Source organism: Helicoverpa zea, chromosome 28 (genome assembly GCF_022581195.2).
Source record: "Helicoverpa zea isolate HzStark_Cry1AcR chromosome 28, ilHelZeax1.1, whole genome shotgun sequence".
Classification (NCBI taxonomy): domain Eukaryota; kingdom Metazoa; phylum Arthropoda; class Insecta; order Lepidoptera; family Noctuidae; genus Helicoverpa; species Helicoverpa zea.
Genome location: NC_061479.1, coordinates 5,555,255 through 5,576,020, shown reverse-complemented (window position 1 = coordinate 5,576,020; position 20,766 = coordinate 5,555,255). Strand labels below are relative to the sequence as shown.

At 35.4% G+C, this 20,766-nt stretch overlaps 1 protein-coding gene across 1 annotated transcript in view; it reads left to right on the top strand.

Moving 5' to 3' along the window:
* The window catches only part of LOC124643719 (glycogen [starch] synthase), a 33,161-nt gene extending 23,998 nt beyond the window's left edge, over positions 1 to 9,163 (top strand). Inside the window, exons 11-19 of the mRNA XM_047182767.1 lie at positions 134 to 300; positions 763 to 877; positions 1,223 to 1,300; positions 1,650 to 1,824; positions 3,065 to 3,194; positions 3,699 to 3,780; positions 4,334 to 4,466; positions 6,652 to 7,946; positions 8,509 to 9,163. Coding sequence (XP_047038723.1) covers positions 134 to 300; positions 763 to 877; positions 1,223 to 1,300; positions 1,650 to 1,824; positions 3,065 to 3,194; positions 3,699 to 3,780; positions 4,334 to 4,466; positions 6,652 to 6,749 — 978 coding nt within the window. The 3' untranslated portion in view covers positions 6,750 to 7,946; positions 8,509 to 9,163. The remainder of the gene's footprint in view (positions 1 to 133; positions 301 to 762; positions 878 to 1,222; positions 1,301 to 1,649; positions 1,825 to 3,064; positions 3,195 to 3,698; positions 3,781 to 4,333; positions 4,467 to 6,651; positions 7,947 to 8,508) is intronic.
* The last annotated feature ends 11,603 nt before the right edge of the window (positions 9,164 to 20,766 follow it).

Sequence of the window (20,766 nt, the reverse complement as noted above, 5' to 3'; positions counted from 1 at the left end):
TTATGAATTATGAATGTTTTTATTCTTTTTTGCAATTACATACTTATTTGTTTGTTTAGCTGGCTGACAAAAAGGCTCCGAAACTCCTCGACCGATTTGAAAATGTTGTCTAAATTATTAATTTTTTTCACAGTCATCAGGCTCAGACATGACAGTAGTAGCGTTCATGATATTCCCCGCTAAAACCAACAACTTCAACGTTGAAAGTCTACGCGGTCACGCAGTCACTAAGGCACTCAGAGACACCATCAATGATATACAGCAGAAGATTGGCAAGAGGATGTATGATATCTGTCTAAGGTGAGTGGAGTTAGGGTGTACGTGGCCGAGTTTAGGGCGTAAGTGGCCGAGTTTAAGGTGTAAGTGGCCGAGTTGACTTTAAGTGACTGGGTTAAAAGTGTAAGTGGCCGAATGCGGGTTGTAAGTGGCCGAGTTTAGGGAGTAAGTGGCCGAGTTTAGAGCGTAAGTGGCCGGGTATAAGTCGTAAGTGGCCGAGTTAGGCTGTAACTGGCCGATAATAGGCGCAACCCCTGATAAATAAAAAAACCAGTAGTACCTATAGACGTTTTGTGTCTCATACTCAGCACTCTCTCAGCCATACCTACTTTTATGTGTAAATGTACATAAATGTTTATTTTTGAATAACCCGGCGATAGAATGAATTTCGTACGAATTCAGTTCCACATGTTTTTCGATACGTTTTGTTGTATTTTAAGTAAATTATATATCTTATCTTTATCTCATTATATATCTTGTTTGTAGTGGTCATCTCCCCGACGCGTCAGATCTCTTACACAAGGAGGACACGGTGCGTCTGAAGAGATGCATCTACAGTCTACAGCGAGATGGTCTACCTCCCATCACTACGCATAATGTTGTAAGTATCAATTTAATACTAGTTTCCACCCACTTCCAAGGTATATAATATTAAAAAACACCACTAGAAATGACATTTATTTTGATAACATGTGTAAATTAACATTACTTTAGAAAAAAGCTACAGAAAGAAAAGTTAAAATAAGGCATCGAAAAACTTATCCTACAATTCCTAAAAAGTTATAGCATATTTTTCTTTTCTAGCACTTTTTCTAGTTACATTCAGAATAATACAGCACTAAAGAAAATGATTGTATAATAAATCTTTTCTTAATATATGTACTTGAAGCACTCAAAAAGAACCACGAAAGCTGCGGATATTTTAAAACCTTTTTATGTTTTCTAGGTGGACGACTGGAGCGACCCCGTACTGAATTCTATCAGAAGATGTGAACTTTTCAACACAGTTAATGACAAAGTTAAGGTAAGACAAAACATACAGCATATTATTATATTTTCAAATAATACTCACATTTTTTTTTAAATATAAGAACTTATTTTGGATACGTACATTTTGTACTGATTTTGCCAAATAAAATAAATAAAAAAATGTGTAAGAACAATAAATAGCCTAATAATGATGATATTATCATTTGAGACGGGTGGGTTGGACAACCTATAGTCCGTTAAAAGGCACAGTTACAGACGTTAAAAGTCATAACACCCTTTTTTCTCTTAGATCTAAGCAAAACTCTTATGTAATGTTCATTTAAACACCCTTACTAAGTTCTCAAATTTACTTTTTTTTCTCAAAAACCAACCCTATATTCCAGGTAATATTCCACCCAGAATTCCTGACCTCCACGAATCCCCTCTTCGGCCTGGACTACGAGGAGTTCGTGCGAGGATGTCACCTGGGAGTGTTCCCCTCGTACTACGAGCCGTGGGGATACACCCCCGCCGAGTGCACTGTCATGGGCATACCTAGCATCACTACTAATTTATCAGGTAAGATTTGGCGAGTTTTAGGGATTTTTCCGAGTTTGATGTCTTCCAAGTTTGATGACTCTTCCGAGTTTGATGACTCTTCCGAGTTTGATGACATTCCGACTTTGGTGTTTTGAGTCTGATGACTTTCACTACTAATTTGTCAGGTAAGTGACTTTTCCGACTTAGGTGACGTTTTCGACTTTGGTGACTTTTCCGAGTTTGATATCTTTTCCGAGTTTGATGACTTTTGATGATTTTTGCAAGTTTAGTGACTTTTGCGGGTTTTGATGACTTTTGCGAGTTTTGGTGACTTTTTCGACTTTGATGTCTTTTCCGAGTTTGGTGACTTCTGAGTTTAGTGACTAGGACGAGTTTGTGTTATCTATTGGCAGGCTTATTCTAGGTTTCTTATTTACTATACCTCCCACCAGGTTTCGGTTGCTTCATGCAGGAGCACATAGCGGACCCGATGTCGTACGGCATCTACGTGGTGGATCGCCGGTACATATCGCTCGAGGGCTCCGTGCAGCAACTCGCACAGTACATGTTTGATTTTGTGACCTTATGAGTTACTGACTGCTGTTGAATTCTAGTGACTTCTTTTGAATTCTAGTGACTTCTGTTGAATTCTAGTGACTTCTGTTGAATTCTAGTGACTTTTGGTGACTTGCTTGTCTGACTTTTTCGAGTTTGGTGACTTTTCCGAGTTCAGTGACTTACAACTTTCGTGACTTTCGCCTCTGTTAGTGACTTAACTATCTATAAAAAGACTAATACTTACAACTTTCGTGACTTTCGCCTCTGTTAGTGACTTAACTATCTATAAAAAGACTAATACTAGAATATCTCGTATGGTTTGGGGCAGGTTTCGGTTGCTTCATGCAGGAGCACATAGCGGACCCGATGTCGTACGGCATCTACGTGGTGGACCGCCGGTACATATCGCTCGAGGGCTCCGTGCAGCAACTCGCACAGTACATGTTTGATTTTGTGACCTTATGAGTTACTGACTGCTGTTGAATTCTAGTGACTTCTTTTGAATTCGAGTGACTTCTGTTGAATTCTAGTGACTCCTGTTGAATTCTAGTGACTCCTGTTGAATTCTAGTGACTTTTTGTGACTTGCTTGTCTGACTTTTTCGAGTTTGGTGACTTTTCCGAGTTCAGTGACTTACAACTTTCGTGACTTTCGCCTCTGTTAGTGACTTAACTATCTATAAAAAGACTAATACTACAATATCTCGTATGGTTTGGGTCAGGTTTCGGTTGCTTCATGCAGGAGCACATAGCGGACCCGATGTCGTACGGCATCTACGTGGTGGACCGCCGGTACATATCGCTCGAGGGCTCCGTGCAGCAGCTCGCGCAGTACATGTTTGATTTTACCAAGTGAGTATGTTTTTTTTTGTAATTTGTAAATATACAATGTTTTCCCGCACCCGGACAAAATATGTCACTCGGGGATAGTATTCCAACAGTAAAAGATTTGATCAAATCGGTTCCGTAGTTCCGCAGTCAAAAAATAAAATAAAAAGTCGTACATTTTTATTATGTTAGTATAGATTAGTCGATAACAGCTTTCGCCAGAAGTTACACGCGTGTTTTGTGTGAACTACTTCACGCAACCGGATAAAAAAATAACAAATAGTCTAACGCTCAGAGAATTTCACAAATCAGACCAACAAATTATTGATTTCTGACAGATACGCGAATATTAGACATTTAAATAAAACTAATTTTACAGATTTTACAGCAAGCATATTTACTCACGCGTTATATTTATTTACGCAGACCAGTAACTCCTGAGATTGGCGCGTTCAAGCAAACAGACTTACTATTCTTTAAAAGTTAATGAATAATGTGTATGTTTCTTATATTATTTCTATTTTTTAGACTCACACGGCGACAGCGTATTATTCAAAGGAACAGGACAGAGAGATTGTCAGATCTACTGGATTGGAGAAATCTAGGCATTGTGAGTACCGTTACCATTTATACCTTATCATCTTACGAGCCTTTCCCCAACTATGTTGGTATGTGCGAAAATTAGAACACTGTATAAAAGTCAGTCATTACAAACAACTGAAATTCTCCCTCGAAAACTGATAGCTGTCAACTGATCAAAACATTCGATACTCCTAACTTTATCTCTGCTTTACACATCATCCTCCTCCGAGCCTTTTCCGAACTATGTGAGGGTCGGCTTCCAGCCTAACCGGGTGCAGCTGGGTACCAGTGTGCTACATGGAGCGACTGCCTATCTGACCTCCTCAACCCAGTTACCCGGGCAACCTAATGCCCTTGGTTAGACTGGTGTCAGACTTACTGGCTTCTGACTACCCGTAACGACTGCCAAGGATATTAAATGACAGCCGGGACCTACAGTTTAACGTGCCCTCCGTAACAATATTAGAGATTGATATCTCACATAATTTAAATGAAGCTAATTTCAAAATTCAGTCTAATCGCAAATCAACCGATAGGTCATATAAATCAAAAATTAAATATATAAATAATATATTCCACAGTATTACCGCCAAGCCCGTGCCGAAGCGTTGAAGATAGTATACCCAGACTACGTAGACCACATGGACCAGGAACTGGGCAAGCGGTTCAACTACCCGCGGCCCATATCCGAACCTCCCAGTCCTACGCATTCTAGTAAGTGTATTAATTGCTTTTATACTTTTTTAATAGTTTGTATACTTTCGTTTAATAGTTTGTATACTTTCGTTTAACGGATTGTATACTTTCGTTTATTTGTTTGTATACATTCGTTTAACAATTTATTACGGAAAAAATGTTGAATATGTTTATTTCTATAGAAAGTTTTCTACTGGGGTAAGAAATTGGTATTCGGTTGTCATATCTTTTGCGAAAATTGACTATGATGGGGCTGATTAAATAAAACATTGACTAACAGTCAAATTGGAATTTCCTGCCGTGACAGAAAGAATTTCAAGTAACATCTAAAATTAAGTAACGATTAAGTATTTCGAGGATAGTCAAGTAATAGATTTTTGGATACCTGATAAAAATATAACAAAAACTCTAGGCAACTGGAAATAACTATAGAAAAAAATAAAGCAAAATTTTGAAACCACCAGTCCGCCGCGAACGCGACCAATCGCCATCACCCGACAGAAAAGACGAAGAATGTCAGACTTCTGACACTCAGAACGAAGTACAAAAGAAAAACTTAATAAATCTGCAGAAATCTTTGGAAATACTCGATATAAATGACGATGGGGACGACCCAAGTATCGAAGTCAGCTTTGAGAAACCGAACTTTACCGAGTCGGAACACGAGAATTACCGAACGCCGAACGAGAATTTTTTAGAGCCGTTGAATGAGGCTGTCGCTGAACAGATAGATCAGTTGATCTCGAAGCTACAAGATTGTGCTGACGGGAACTAGGTTAGGTTTTTTTTTGGGCTGTCTGGGTTTTTGTGTTTTCCCCGGGTTTTTTTCGAAAAATTATGTGGTAGTGATTTTGGTTGGGTATTTAGAAGGTGAACAATCTTGGTAAAACTTATTACTGAAATGGATATTAAAAAATCTACAGCTTAAAATAATGTTTATTGGTTGAGTAATTGTTATTATTCAATTTACATTGATATTTAACTGCATTTAATTTTCAAAATGTATCTAACAGGCTTTTGATATTTTTTGCTCCTGCACTTTCCTTCCTTGGAGATTTAGATAACATTTTTAACAAAATTCAAAAATTTTTAATTTTTAATCTGAGTTTTTTAATAAGATTGTTTACTTTTAGTTAAATGCCTAACCGAGTGGTTCAATGGTTCAAAAAGGCGTTATTGTTCTTTTCTGTCAAAATAAAGTTACATCAAAATTTCTATTTTAGACAGAGTTTTGAAGAACTTTATTCTAAACGACTTAGTTTTTTTTACACGTCTGTTCGTAAAAGATATAAATAGGGAGTTAAATTCATGTTATTATTCCACAACATATTTTTTGTTTACAACCCTAAGCGTCATCTGTCAATAACTATTCCGCGCCATACTTTTGACATAAGAATTCCAACATTCTTATTTCAAAAGTATGGCGCCTAAAATAGTTTGAATGGTGTTGACAGATGGCGCTTTGGTTGTCAGCCTAAATATTACGATGAACCCGGGGAAAATGGAAACTTTGGCGGCCCAGAATCTCGGTTTATCACGATCTGATTTCTGGTCACAGTTTGGCGGGACTTTAGAAAGGTTTTGAAAAAAAGAATAGCTTTTGTGGTAGTTTTTACTGTTAGTCTGGCAACACTTGAAGTTCGGCACGTGTTTTTTTTGTTTACACTAGGATTTTGGTGGATTTTATGCACAGGGTGATAAGCACGTTAAGTGAGCACTATAATGGTGCTGGTATTTTTTTTGAGTAGGTAGATTTTTGTTAGCTTTTGTTGTCCAGTAAGTGATAATAGATTTAGGTCACAGCCTCACAGGAATAGATGAGCTTTATTGATTTGTAAGGGTGAAAAATAAACAATTTTATGTCCTCAGAAATATTATAAAAAATTTTCGACATTTTTTATTTTGAACAATACTTGTGAAAAGGTTAAAATGTGTACCTATAAAAAAAAGAATGCTCAAGATCTTGTACCTAGAGTAAAAGTAAATATACTGTCTGGATTGCATTTATTTAAAACTTCAAAAAGACAAAACATACTAACTTAATTATTTCCTCTGCATTCCATTTGCAAAGACCCTTCAAAACTGTTAAACATAAAGACGAAATTGTATGTTCTTTAACTTTACATACAATATTTTTTGTCTCCTCTCCATTGTCAAAAACTCTGTCCACCACCGTGAACTAATCCCCCCCTCTGTCCACCAGGAGGTACAACACCGGCCGCGTCAGTCCACGGTTCTGATGATGAAGACGAGGTGGATGAGGAGCAGGAACTAGCCGAGCTTAGGATCAGCGATAAATAAGTATAGTTATATACTCTAAGTAAGTTATGTAAGTCTTTGTCTGGTAGAAACAGATTTGTGGAGTAATTTCTGCTGGAGGTCAAAGAAAGTTGTAGTTTGGTAGATTTTGAAATGTGTTTGATTCAATGTACATAGTTGAGGTTCGGTTTCTACCAAAGTTTGAAAAACTACTAATTTGGTAGATTTTTAATACGTTTTAATCTTCGCAGCTAAGATAGGAAATATTTAAAAAATATTGTCTGCATTTTTTTGGCAGAAATATTATGATGTTTTTAGGGAAGAACTACCATATTAGAACTTTTTTTGATCTTTAATACAGACCAGTGGCATGTCCAAAAGAGTAAACTTATGTTAATATCAGTAAAGAGAAGATTGAGATTTCCCATGAATCTGTTTCTATTAGATACAGAACGATATTTTACTATTGTGTTGGCAAAAATCGCAAAAACAATGATTTACTTTAAAAATCAGTGAAAAATGAAATACAAAATTGTAAACCGAATTATTTACAGAAAAAAATTGATAACAATTGATATATTCTATAGGCTATTTACACTCAGTTAAAACTTGTTTACAATTGGTTTAAAAGTTATTTACAATTGGTTAAAAAGTTATTTACAAATGTAATAATATCTCTTACTTTCTCCCCTTCGCCAATACTGTATTTAAGTCAATATAATCTATTTTTTATACTTTTAACGATCAGTCCTTACGGGTCATACAAGACGTTATAAGAATTAAAATTAAGAAGTGCAATTTTGAAGTATATTGTATTCAAATATATATATTTTATATTGGGATGGGTAAAAATTATCTTGAAAACATAATACCTATATTTTTGGTATCTTAATTGGTGGATGACAAAAAGCAACTTAATGAAATAAAATTCTTATTTAGGCTCTAAAAGCTAAAAATACTTTTTTATATATTTTATACGAAGTTTTCCTATAAAATTGATTATATGAATTTATTGAAAATAATGTCATTTCTTCCATTTCATAAGTTCCTGTTACATTTAAGATTAAATATATATATTTATATTTTTAATGAATTTCTAAAGAAACTTAAGTAATTATCGTGTTCCTTCTTGCCTCTACTTCACATATATATATTATATCATTTACTAAACATTTTAGTCTCGAAAAACGCTCGATTTTAAATAAGCAATAAATGATATAAGGTATATTTTCTTGCCCTTTTTAGGGTTCCGTAGCCAAAATGGCAAAAACGGAACCCTTATAGTTTCGTCATGTCCGTCTGTCCGTCTGTCCGTCTGTCCGTCTGTCACAGCCGATTTACTCGGAAACTATAAGTACTACAGTGATGAAATTTGATGGGAATATGTGTTGTATGAACCGCTACAAAAATATGACACTAAATAGTAAAAAAAAGAATTGGGGGTGGGGCCCCCCATACATGTAACTGAGGGATGAAATTTTTTTTTTCGATGTACATACCCGTGTGGGGTATCAATGGAAAGGTCTTTTAAAATGATATAAAGTTTTCTAAAAAACATTTTTCTTAAAGTGAACGGTTTTTGAGATATCAGCTCTCAAAGTCGTAAAAAGTATGTCCCCCCCCCTCTATTTTTATAACTACGGGGTATAAAATTCTAAAAAAAATAGAGGTGATGCATGCTAATTAACTCTTTCAACGATTTTTGGTTTGATCAAAGTATCTCTTATAGTTTTTGAGATAGGTTGATTTAACTGTAATTTACGGAACCCTTCGTGCACGAGTCCGACTCGCACTTGGCCGGTTTTATATGTATAATTTAAGTTATTTTCTTACATAATATATTTTTTGTACTATCTACCTATGAAAATGTATAACCCATTTACTGCGGATTCCATAATATAGATTGAAATAATATATTAGATTAACGACGTCAAAAACCATCAAATGACCCCTCCCGCTGTGGGTTAGCAGCGGTGAGGGAGTGTCAGACTCTTACTGACTAAAAACCGTCGTGTTCCGTCGTAGGCCTTTTATGTACCAGGGCCGCGGTATCTCTTTCGAACAACCCGCAGCCCCTGCAGGCCCCAAATTTCGATCTTATTGTAGGTATTCGTTTGTCTCTTCGCGGTCCTGGTATATAAAGGGTAAGAGTCTGACACTCCCTCACGCTGCACCCACAGCGGGAGGGGTCATTTGGTGATTGCCCAACAAAAAAAATGGATCAAAAATGTCATTGGTAGATAGTACTTGCAATAGTATTCTATGAAATATTTGTAGAATAGAATTATTTTTATATACATAATTTATGGTAAACTTAGTGTTTAAGAATTTTTAATTTAATATATCTTTATTTTTAAAATATATATAAGAGAAGTATACTCATATTTTATTAATTGAACAAAACAGAGTTGGAAATGCATTAAAAATTCATAAAATAAAAAATAAGTTTTTTAATATTATGTATTTTTTTATAAATAGGTATAAGGATAATATTTTCTTCTATGTAATTTTATTTCTTACATATCATTTATGAAATACTAGCTTTTGCCCGCAACTTCGTTCGCGTGGAATAGTGACTACCAGCAGATTTTTGATTTGACCCCATAGATGGCGCTATATGTCCGGAATAATTTTATTTTTATTTTTTTTTGTAATAAAAACTATCCTATGTCCTTTCTCAAGTTTCAAACTATGTCTGTACCAAATTTCACACAAATCGGTTCAGTAGTTTAGGCGTGAAGAAAAGACAGACAGACAGACAGAGTTACTTTCGCATTTATAATATTAGTTTGGATTTTTAGTATCTAACACCGAAATAGTTTTTGAAATATACCTAACAAGGTATATTGCGGTAACGGATAAAAAGTGCCCTTACGTTATTCTGATGTACAAGAGCAGTATGTTATTTACTGCGAAGTTTCATCAAAATCCGTTTAAAGCCATTCGCGCGTCAAGAAGTTACAAACATACACACTCATAATTTAAACTAGAAACACGTTTTATAATAATTTAGAAAATGTACGTTGGTCCGTATATTTTTAATCTTTCGTAAAATATATTGCGTATTCCATAAATGATGTGTGAGAAATATAATAATTTATATTTTTATATTATGTAAGCTGTATTTTGAATACTTAATATACTGCCATCTATCGAGTTTCCTTGTAAACGCTTTGTCAGACATTTTTAGGCTAAAATCATGATTTTTTTTTTTAAATTTTCTTTAAAATAAAATGAATAAAGGACAATGGGCACTTTGTATGGGATTTGGTACCCGCTCCAACAGTAACGTATGATATATCATTAGAAAGGTATTTACGTGAACAATAATAAAAACTATGGGGCTTGCCTCAATTAGCTGTCCGATCCGAGTAACGATAAAAATTAAATCGACATAGAAACAAGTATGTCATCCATATATGCAAATTCATTAAGAGGCATATGTCGTCAGTATAATAATTTTAAACTCAGTTAATAGACATCTTAAATTGTTTGAGATACACTCTATTATAATCTAAAGGTTGTAATAGTCTATGGAGTCATACTACGGAAACACAATCGTCATCTGATTTGACAAAAGTTCAAAACATTTCTGAAAACACAACTAATCATTTTAGTTACATACTATCTTTAAACATACTGGCTTCCATGTACCTACACATTATATGAAATAAAAAAAACCTGTTATTAAAACACGATAATCATTAAAAATTAATTGATTGTAAATACTGAAAGACTTTCATCAAATACATAAGCTATATTCTGCGTGAACTGCAAAGGTTTGCGCACAGACTTTTTTTAAAGCAGTGGGCAGGCAAACATTCTAAGAAGGCCAAATTCTTGTTTTTTTGTTACTTTACCAGTTTTTATTCAATACAGTTGGATTTAAGAACTACATCTACGTTGATGATTTATGAACATTATACATTCTATTAGTCGATGTCACGCGAAATGGACAAGGAATTGGGACTAGTCGTCATAGTAAACATTTTTTGGCTTGCCAAGACCTACGCAATGGTACTAGAATCAACACTGTTGGACAGGGTACCAAAACGCCCATCGTCCTTTGGGTTTTAAATTTAATAAACCAAATTTTGACTATCTTTTGGTCCAAAATTGTTATGAAAAATGTCTGACATAGCGCTCAAATGATTTTAGTCTTACAATAAGTCTGAATCGATATATTTCCATCTCCTCGTGCCATAAGGTTAGAACTTTGTTATCTAGTAATGATAAATAATAAAAATGTGTTTTTTGAATACTATTTTGTTTCATTTTTGTATACCTCAAGTTCTAACTATGTATATCTTGGACACCAATGACTGTGTTTCGGATGGCACGTTAAACTGTAGGTCCCGGCTGACATTGAACATGCTTGGCAGTCGTTACGGGTAGTCAGAAGCCAGTAGGTCTGAAATCCAGTCTTACCTAGGGGTATTGGGGTGCCCGTGTAACTGGGTTGATTATCGCCACAACTTCTAAAGCAAAATACATTTTGAAGTAAGTAGAACATTTTATTTATTCATTAATAAGCTTATTCTACAATCATCTTAAAATAGGCTACTTATTATAAATATGCTATTTACATAATTATCAAAATATCAACGTGCTGAGTTTACACAAAGTTTTGTGTTCAATGCTTAAACATCATTTTTCTCAGCAGCCGCATCAGTAGTTACATCAGAATCGACTCTTTCAGTAGTACTTTCTGTGTTTTCAGCTAAAACATTTTTACTGTCAACAGTAGCTTCCTTGCTATCTACATTTGCGTCTTTCTCAGTAGATTTGTCTATATTGTCAGTCTTTGTGGAATCATCTTTACCTTTATTTTCTGTAGAAGCATCCTTGATCTCAGTTGTGCTGTTTTTACTGTCAATTGGGGTGTCTAAATTGTCAACTGTATCTTTTTTCTCAGTAGAGGCATTCTTCTCGGCAGAGATATCTTTCTTTGCAGAGTCATCCTTTTTCTCTGCAGAGCCATCCTTTTTCTCTTCAGATGCATCTATTTTCTCTTTTGAATCATCTTTTTTCTCAGTGGAGGCGTCTTGGCTTATTGCGTCATCTTTCTTTTCAGTAGAGATATCTTTCTTCTCACCAGAGTCTACTTTCTTCTCACCAGAATCCACTTTGTTCTCACCAGAGTGTAATTTCTTCTCCAATGAGGCGTTATTATCTATAGGGTTATCTTTCTTTTCAGCTTCTTTGTTTTCCGTTGAAGTATCTTTTTTCTCAGCTGAGACGTCTTTTTTCTCTGCTGAATCAATTTTGTTTTCGGCAGAGTCTACTTTCTTTTCTATAGAGTCATTCTTTATCTCAGCAGATATATCTTTTTTCTCCACAGGGGTGTCTGTTTTTTCAGTAGAGATATCTTTTCTCTCATCTTTCTTTACAGGTTCTTCAACAGTTGTGGTATTTTTCTCAGTTGTATCTTTGTTCTCTGGAGAAACATCTTTCTTCTGATCTTTAACGTTTATATCCTCTGTCGATGTAGGTTTCACTTCATTGGATACCTCTTTATTTACAGCAGGTATTTCTACAGATGTGGCTTTATCGTCAGTAGGTTTATCTTTGTTTTCATCTAGAGGTTCTTTTTTCTCAGTAGATGAATCTTTTTTCTCAGCTGAATCGCCTTTGTTCTCAGCAGGTAATTCGCCTGATGTCGGTTTTTCCTCAGTAGGTTTATCTATGTTTTCAGTCAGTGGCTTCTTATCCTCAACTGACGCATCCTTGCCAGTGGAAACTTCGTTTTCAGCGGGTTTTTGTACTGATGACTCTTTTTTCTCAGCTGAAACGTTATTCTCGGGCAATATAGGTTTGTTTTCAGCGTTAGTATCTTTGTTTTCCCCAGATTTTTCTGTGGATGAATCTTTTTCTTTTGAAATGTCTTTCTTCTCAGCGGAATCTTTCTTTGATTCATCCTTTTTTATATCTTTCTCTCCGGAGTTCTCAGTTTTCTCTACTGATGCGTCTGGTACTTTCGACTCTTTATTTTCTGATGAATTTCCTTCAAGTGGACCTTTGCCTTCAGATGAATCAATAGATATTTCTGGCGTTATCTCAGTGGCAGGATTAGGTTCTGTTACTGGTACTTCCTCATTGACTGTTGTAGGCTGTTCAGTGACTTCTTTGTCTTTTTCTATATCTAAGTTGGAATCTGTCGTTATTTTATCTTCAGCCTCAGTTACTACATCAGTAGGCTCTGTTATATCTTCAAATGTGGGAGTAATATCTGTAGCGTTTTCTGTAATATCGTTGGGTAGTTCATTTGTTGTTACTTGATCTGGTTCTGTAGTAACTACTGGAACATTATCATTTTCGTTTGAAGCATGTTCTGTTGTGATTTCTGGATTAGCAGAATTGTTCTTATCATTATTACTATTCACATCTGTTACAGGTTCCTCAACAGACGGAATAGTTTCTTCATGTACTTGTGTAGTGGTTTCAGTGGAACTTTCAGCCACTGAAATACTTGGCTCAGTCTTAATTTCATTCGGTTCTTCAGTATTTACACTAGGTTCCTTATTATCGACTTCTGGTAAGTCTACATTAACACTTGGTTCAGTTTTATTTTCCTCAGGAACTTCATTATTTATAGTAGATTCAGTTACTGTTTCAGTGACTTTAGGTAATTCAGTTGGCTTATTTTTATCATGGTTATGTGGCCTTTTATTTGGCCTAGGCCTATGTTTTTCAGGAACAACATTTGGTTCAGTTACAATTTCTAACGGTGTTTTCGTAGTCTTATGTTTCTCGTGATTATGAGGCCTTTTCCCAGGTCTGGGTCTATGTTTCTTTGCCATATCAAACATATCAGGCTCAGTTTTATTCTCCACTGGTTCTTCACTATCGTAAGTTGGTTCAGTTACTTCAAGGCTAACATTTGGTGATTCTGTTGGCTTGTGTTTTTCATTAAGTGGTTTTTCTTCAGCGGTATCTTTGTCTTTATCAATGTTTACGCCAGGATGTGGTTTCTTACCATGTTCAATTTTATTTTTATCGGATTCTTCAATATCTATACTTGGTTCTTTATGAGTTACTTTCGGAAATTCTGTTGGTTTATGAATTTCATTTTCATGTGGCTTTTTATCAATATTTTTGTGAATATCATGAGCAGGTTTGTTAACTCCAAAAGTAAATATGTTAGTACTATTATTTCCATTTACAAGAGTTTTGATGTTATTCATTATGTCATCCATGTTTTTGTTAGCATAGAAAATGTACACGTTTGTTACTTTGTCATTGCCAACAGTATTGCCATATACCGTTTTAGCTTTAACGTGAACGGACTTAGTATTCTTAGGTGCATCTTTTCTAGACTTTTCTAATTGAGTATCTATTTCGTCATGTTTTGGCTCTACAATTTTGTCTTCAATTGTTTTCTTTTCATCTTTGTCAATGTTTTCATGTACATTTTTGAGGTCCTCAGGTTTGTTGATGTGTTCTGCGTCCTTTTCAGTATTTATTGTTGGAACTTTCTCAGTTACTGGTTTATGTTCATCGAAATATTTCTTTACTTGCGCTGCTATTTCTTCTTTGATGAACTTAGTTGTTCGCTGAAAAAATAATATACGATTTTACATTAGACTTAATATGGTTAGGCATCATTAATTAATGAGTTTTAGATTTGGTTTAAAATTCAAAAGCACATGGTCTAAATACATACCTCTGATAAAGATGCAATATATTTGGTTCCTAAGTCGCCCATGAAAGACCAGAATTTCTCCTGAAAAGCAAACAGGTTTGTTAAAAACAATTTCACAATCAACCTTGATAAGAAATAAGAGAGAATATAAAGTTTCAAAGCACTTCTTGAAATATTTGAGAAGCTTTAAGTAAAATTATATTTTGGATGCGATGTCAATATATAGGAATGATTTTACATAAAGAACTACTTACGTTGTTAATTAAATCCATCATGTAATCCAGTTTAGTGTTGTTTTCAGCCTCTTTATTGTCCTAAAAAGAAATAGGTGCATTAAAAAGATGAATTAGACTGTCGAAGATACAGACAGCAAAGGGAAATTGTGTACCAGTATATCTTATAGGTCTAAAAAGAAGCCGTGATTAAATGAATAGTATCTACAAATAAAATAGGATATCTTAGACACCAATGACTGTGTTAAACTGTAGGTCCCGGTTGTCATTGAAAGTCCTTGGCAGTCGTTACGATTAGTCAGGAGCCAGTAATTCTGACACTATTCTTGGGTCCAACCAAGGGGTCTTGGGTTGCCCGGATAACTGGGTTGAGGGGGTCAGATAGGGCAGTCGCTCCTTGTAAAGCACTGGTACTAGGCTACATCCGGTTAGTCTGAAAGTCGACCCCAACATAGTTGGGAAAAAGGCTCGGAGGATGAGGATCTACAAATCTCTGCCGACCTCAGCGTTCTTAAAAATGACGTGTAAAAGTGATTTTATGTCCAACTTGCAAAATAAACGATTTCATTTCATTTCATTTCTCATTTTTATTGAATTATTTACCTTGTTATTTTGGACAGGACACTTTTCCTCTTTAGGCTTCTCAACAGGAACTTTAGTTACATCTTCCACTTTCTCAGTATGATCTTCCAATGGTTTTTCTACGTCTTTCTCCTTAAGAATAGGCTTTTTTGTTGTAGTTTTAACTTCGTGGTCAACCTCTTCTTTGCTGTAGTGTTTTTCATCAGGTTTTTTGTGTTCAATTTCTTTATGTATTTTCTCATTTTTATCAACCTTGTTATCCTTGTTATGTTCAGGTTTGGGTTCTATAGGATTTTCATTATCTGATTCATCTTTTTTAGGAGCAATATCATCGGGTATCATTTCTATAGGTTTTTCTATTGAACTTACGTCTTTTGGTTTCTTTGTAACTGGCCTCTCTGCTTTAACTTCTTTCGGTTTTTCTGTTGTATGTTTTATTTCTTCGTGTTTCGGGTTTTCAGTCTCTTTCTCTTTGTGAGATTCTGTAACGGCTGGTTTATGTTGGTTAACATTAGGTTTTTCAGTGGTAACTTTATCCTTTTCAGATTTATCGGTTTTATCTTTTTCAGCATTGATATCTTCTAATTTGTTTGCTAAATCAGCAGGCGGATTGTTAATAACAATATTATTCTTAATAATGTTTGTGAACAAACCTTCCAATACATTTACCATATTAGGACTCTTTGGATCTTTATCTTTAACTTCAACGCCTGGTCGTAGAATTTCAGTTTTATTTTTAGGCTCACCCAAAATGCTGTCTATGACACTATTCACATCAATAGTTTTATCTTCTACTTTTTGGGGAATAGCTACAGAAGCATTGCCTTTCACGAATATATTGTGTAAATCTGTGAGTATCTGGTCGAATTTCTTTACTATATCTATAGGTGGTTCTTTTGTGACCTCACCAATAATAAGATTGTCACCATCATTCTCTGCTGAACCACTTTCATAAGACCCACTACCACTCTCACCAGAAACACGACCACTTTCGTCCGAACCGCTCTTACTCTCATCTGATCCTCTAATAGGTTCAACACTTAGATCACCCGTACTAATATCTTCATTTGAACCGCCACTATCTTCAATTGATCCGCTGTACAAAACACCAGAATCAATATCACCAACAGAACTGCTGATATCACCACTTTCCCCCGAATTTATACCACTTTCATCATCACCAGACACATTGCTTTCATCAGAGTTGCTGGTAACAGGTACTTCTTCGGAATTGACGAGGTAGCTTCCAGAGTTCTCATCGCTGCCTGATTCGGCACCTGAATGGGCGGCAGATTCACTGGAATCTGAATTGAAATCCACTTGGATGGAGCCCGAGCTGATGTCCGTGCTGATGGAGGCCGAGTCTTCGTTGCTGGTGCTGCCGGACTGGAAAATAAGTGAAGTTTAGGTATATATATAAGAAAATGGTAATTGAGTAAGGAGTGATGGAGTGGTGGTAGAAATAGAAGTTTGAATATTAGACCGTACGAATCATCAGCTACTGGAAACTTTACTGAGAGATATGCTTCCACCGGTTCCACGGTTTCACCCGCCACACATGAAAACTACTTTATATACCTCCGAATATATCCTAACCTATAGCCATAAGGGTTATCCAATTTCACAGAAATTTTTCTTATAGGACCTTGCTTGTTAAGCTTAGCGCGTTCAGACAAATAAATAAATGCTTCAGCTTTATAATATGTTCTTAAATACTTACGGCACTGTCCTCATTGCTGTCTCCATAACCGACGTGGAAATACACGGGAGGGTCGTTTAGGTTCTGAAAAAATTTTTAGATGTAATTCTCTCATATAACTTCCTAGTTCAACTTGCAGTGTATAATTTTTTTCAGGGTCAACACATAAAATATTGTAAGCACTTATTTTTTTAACGTTATTATCGTATGTATCAATACATACAAACCGTAACATCTATTATGTTTTAAAAAGAGTAACCATGGAGTTTCTTGCCCGTTCTTCTCCATAGGAAGCTACTTTTGGAGTGGGCAACGAGAATCAAACTAATTTATAATTTTTGACGTTCATAACGCTTGTAAAGGCCTAAATGGAATAAATGATTTGATTCGTTGACGAAGCCGTACCGTATTTTGAAATACGCTACGGTGGCTCTTAATACGGAGATCGGATATCGGCGTAGGAAATAGGTATTATAGTGCATAAGCATTTACGTAAGAACAGGTGCTTTCAAATGTCTCACTCACAGGGAGATCAGGTACAGGACCGACATTAACGTGCTTTCTGGCACACGGGTGTATTAGTCACCAACTTCTACACTCCAAAGGCGAATTCGGTCCGACTCAGGAATCGAACCCGGGACCTCGTGAACAATAGTCATGCTATGCTACTATTAGACCAGCGACCTTTTGATTGAGGTGGAAAAGGGACATTTAATAGTTCCCTTTAATCATCCTCCGAGCCTTTTTCCCAACTATGTTGGGGTCTGCTTCCAGTCTAACCGGATTCAGCAGAGTACCAGTGCTTTAGGTACAAGGTGCGACTGCCTATCAGACCTCCTCAACCCAGTTACCCGGGCAACCCAATACCCCTTGGTTAGACTGGTGTCAGACTTAGTGGCTTCTGACTACCCTAATAATAGTTCCCTTCAATTCCATACTTACATTCCAAACACTTCCTCCTTTGCCATTCAGGTCTACTCCATATGTTTTGATATCATTCTTAGCATCAGATGAAACATTGCCAGCAGCTTTGTCCTTGTATGAATTGATTACAGTGCTGTTCTCGACCTGAAAATAATTATTTGAAATACGATACGAATAACAAAACGTGACTCTTTATTCAGCCAAAAAAGGATGTTTTTGCTTAAACTGCAAGTTTAAGATAAACTCCCTTAATACTCTTATATTACAAAAAGGCCTTAAGGTAATACCTAAGCGTATTATAAACTAATATTAATATAAGCACATAGAAATAGAAAACGAAAGATAGAATGTAGGTAATAGAATGTAGGTATGTAAATAAAGTATTACATAAATAAAAAAGAGTCCTCTTACATACATTGTCTAATTTTGATTAGACATTAGAGGTGCACTCGCAAAAAAATGAAATTTTTGCATTTGCATTTTTGCTGTGATTAAAATTTGTGTTTGCATGAAAACAGATAGACTCTTTAGCTCTCTTAATAGTATCAGATAGTAACAAATTAATAATACTCACAATAACCGGTTTTTCAGTGACAGTTTTCTCTGCAGATGATAATAACTTCTCAATATATTTCGGTAGTTTATCAAGTTTGGGACGAGAAACCCTAGGACTTCTTGAGGGATGTCGCTAGAAAACAAAACACAATCAAAATATATTCAAAGAGGTACCTAATCCCTATTGTTTGTTTGGTTTTGTAGACAAAACTATCCTCTATTTACAATCATAGGTTTATTCATTTTTGACTGCCTTGAAATTGATTAACAGTCCTTATAAGTAATTTATTAATTAGGCAAAGTATTCTAATTTATTAACACATAGTTGCTTACCCCGTAACGCGACCGCCTTTTCACTCGCTTGTTCTCTTCAGGTACCTGTAAATATTAAATAAACAGATTAATTAAGTATTATAAAAAATCACATGTGGACGAATTGAGAGCCTTCTCTTTTTTATGTCGGTTAAGAAGTATGTCGGTATTTGATGTTCATCCTTTCTTTATAGATGAGCTATTTAACACTATTTAACACAAATAATTTTTCAAAACGGATCAGTAGCTCCCGAGATAAGAGCTTTCTAACAAACTCTTTGAACTTTATAAAATTAGAACTCACCGTATCTTTTCCCGAGACATCTCGTTTCCGTCTGCTTTTCACTCCGTCATAGTTGTCAGGGTACTGTGAGTCCTGAAGAAAAAATAATTTTATTCAAGAGAATTTAATAGCTACATAAAACAGAACATTATATGTAAGTAGAAGGAAATGTGAACGACTTTATGCAACAACATTCATAAAATTTGTAGTCAGATTTGAAGATTTTTTTTTTTTTTTTTTTTTTTTATTTTTTTTTTATCTATTTAACTACCCAATTATTAATATCAGCTTACAAAAAGAATACTGTATCATTTAATTAGCGTCGAATTATTAGGACCGTTGAAGATGTTTTCTTCAGGCTATTAAAAAATAAAACAATGCTGTTACGCGTAATGACGTTTAGGTACGTAATTTTGCTATTTTCTGCATCCATTTTGTTTGTCAATACCAACATGGCGGACTTTTATACATATATCAAGAGAATATCGATTATAAATGATCGCAAATGAAATGAAAGATGATAATGCTACAAATAGCTTACATCATCTTCATCGGGTGGCAGAAATTGGTATCCTTGTCCATTGGTGAAGTTACGCCGAGGTTCATTCGATTCCTCTGGTGAATCCTTCAAACATTTTAAGATTTTTATCATCATCATCCTCCTGCCCTTATCCCATCCATTGTTTCTTTGGTCGTCCTCTACCACCATATCCGTCCACGTTCATACTCATCACCTTCCTCACATCATCAACATTTTTAAACTACGTGATTATTGTAATGCACGCACCTACCATTCACCTCCATACTGATTTATGAGCCCAAACAAACTGTTAGCAGACAGAAAGTTTATAGGGCCCTTAGTAAACTGAGATAATAAAGTCGTGGTGGCCTAGTGGGTAAAGGACCAACCTCTCAAGTATGAGGGCGCGGGTTCGATCCCAGGTCAGGCAAGTACCAATGCAACTTTTCTAAGTTTGTATGTACTTTCTAAGTATATCTTAGACACCATGGACTGTGTTTCGGATGGCACGTTAAACTGTAGGTCCCGGCTGTCATTGAACATCCTTGGCAGTCGTTACGGGTAGTCAGAAGCCAGTAAGTCTGACACCAGTCTAACCAATTGGTATCGGGTTGCCCGGGTAACTGGGTTGAGGAGGTCAGATAGGCAGTCGCTTCTTGTAAAGCACTGGTACTCAGCTGAATCCGGTTAGACTGGAAGCCGACCGCAACATGATTGGGAAAAGGCTCGGAGGATGATGAGTAAACTGAGATAAGTAGTACAATGATAGTTATGTTATTCTTCAAAACAATTTGGGCCTTACTACAAAAACTTTAAACCCTGTTTTACACTTGTCTAATAAAATTTTGGCTGCAAAATGAACCATATGTCAACGTCATAATTTGACATTTTTTTAGACAAGGCATAAACTGACGTTTAAAAGTTTTTGTGGTAAGACGGTTGATGTTTATTTTAATTTTTTAAAATCAATGTAAATATTTGTTTTCTTATTTTCTTTGTGTTGAGAGTTGTTACATAAAGTAATGGTCGTGTCTAAGTAAAGAATAAAAAAAAACGTATGTGTGGATATGTAATGGATTTACGAAATGTAGGTTAATTATTATTTCAGTGAGATGGATTGTAAACCCGTTTTTAAATTTTGGACACTTATTTTGTTTCAACAGTGGACCATTTGATTAGAAATGAGAGCAAAAGGATAGTAGATGATATAGCTTACATAATCTTCATCTGATGGCAGAAATTGGTATCCTTGTCCATTGGTGAAGCTACGCCGAGGTTTATACGAACCCTCTCGAGATTCTTTCTAAAA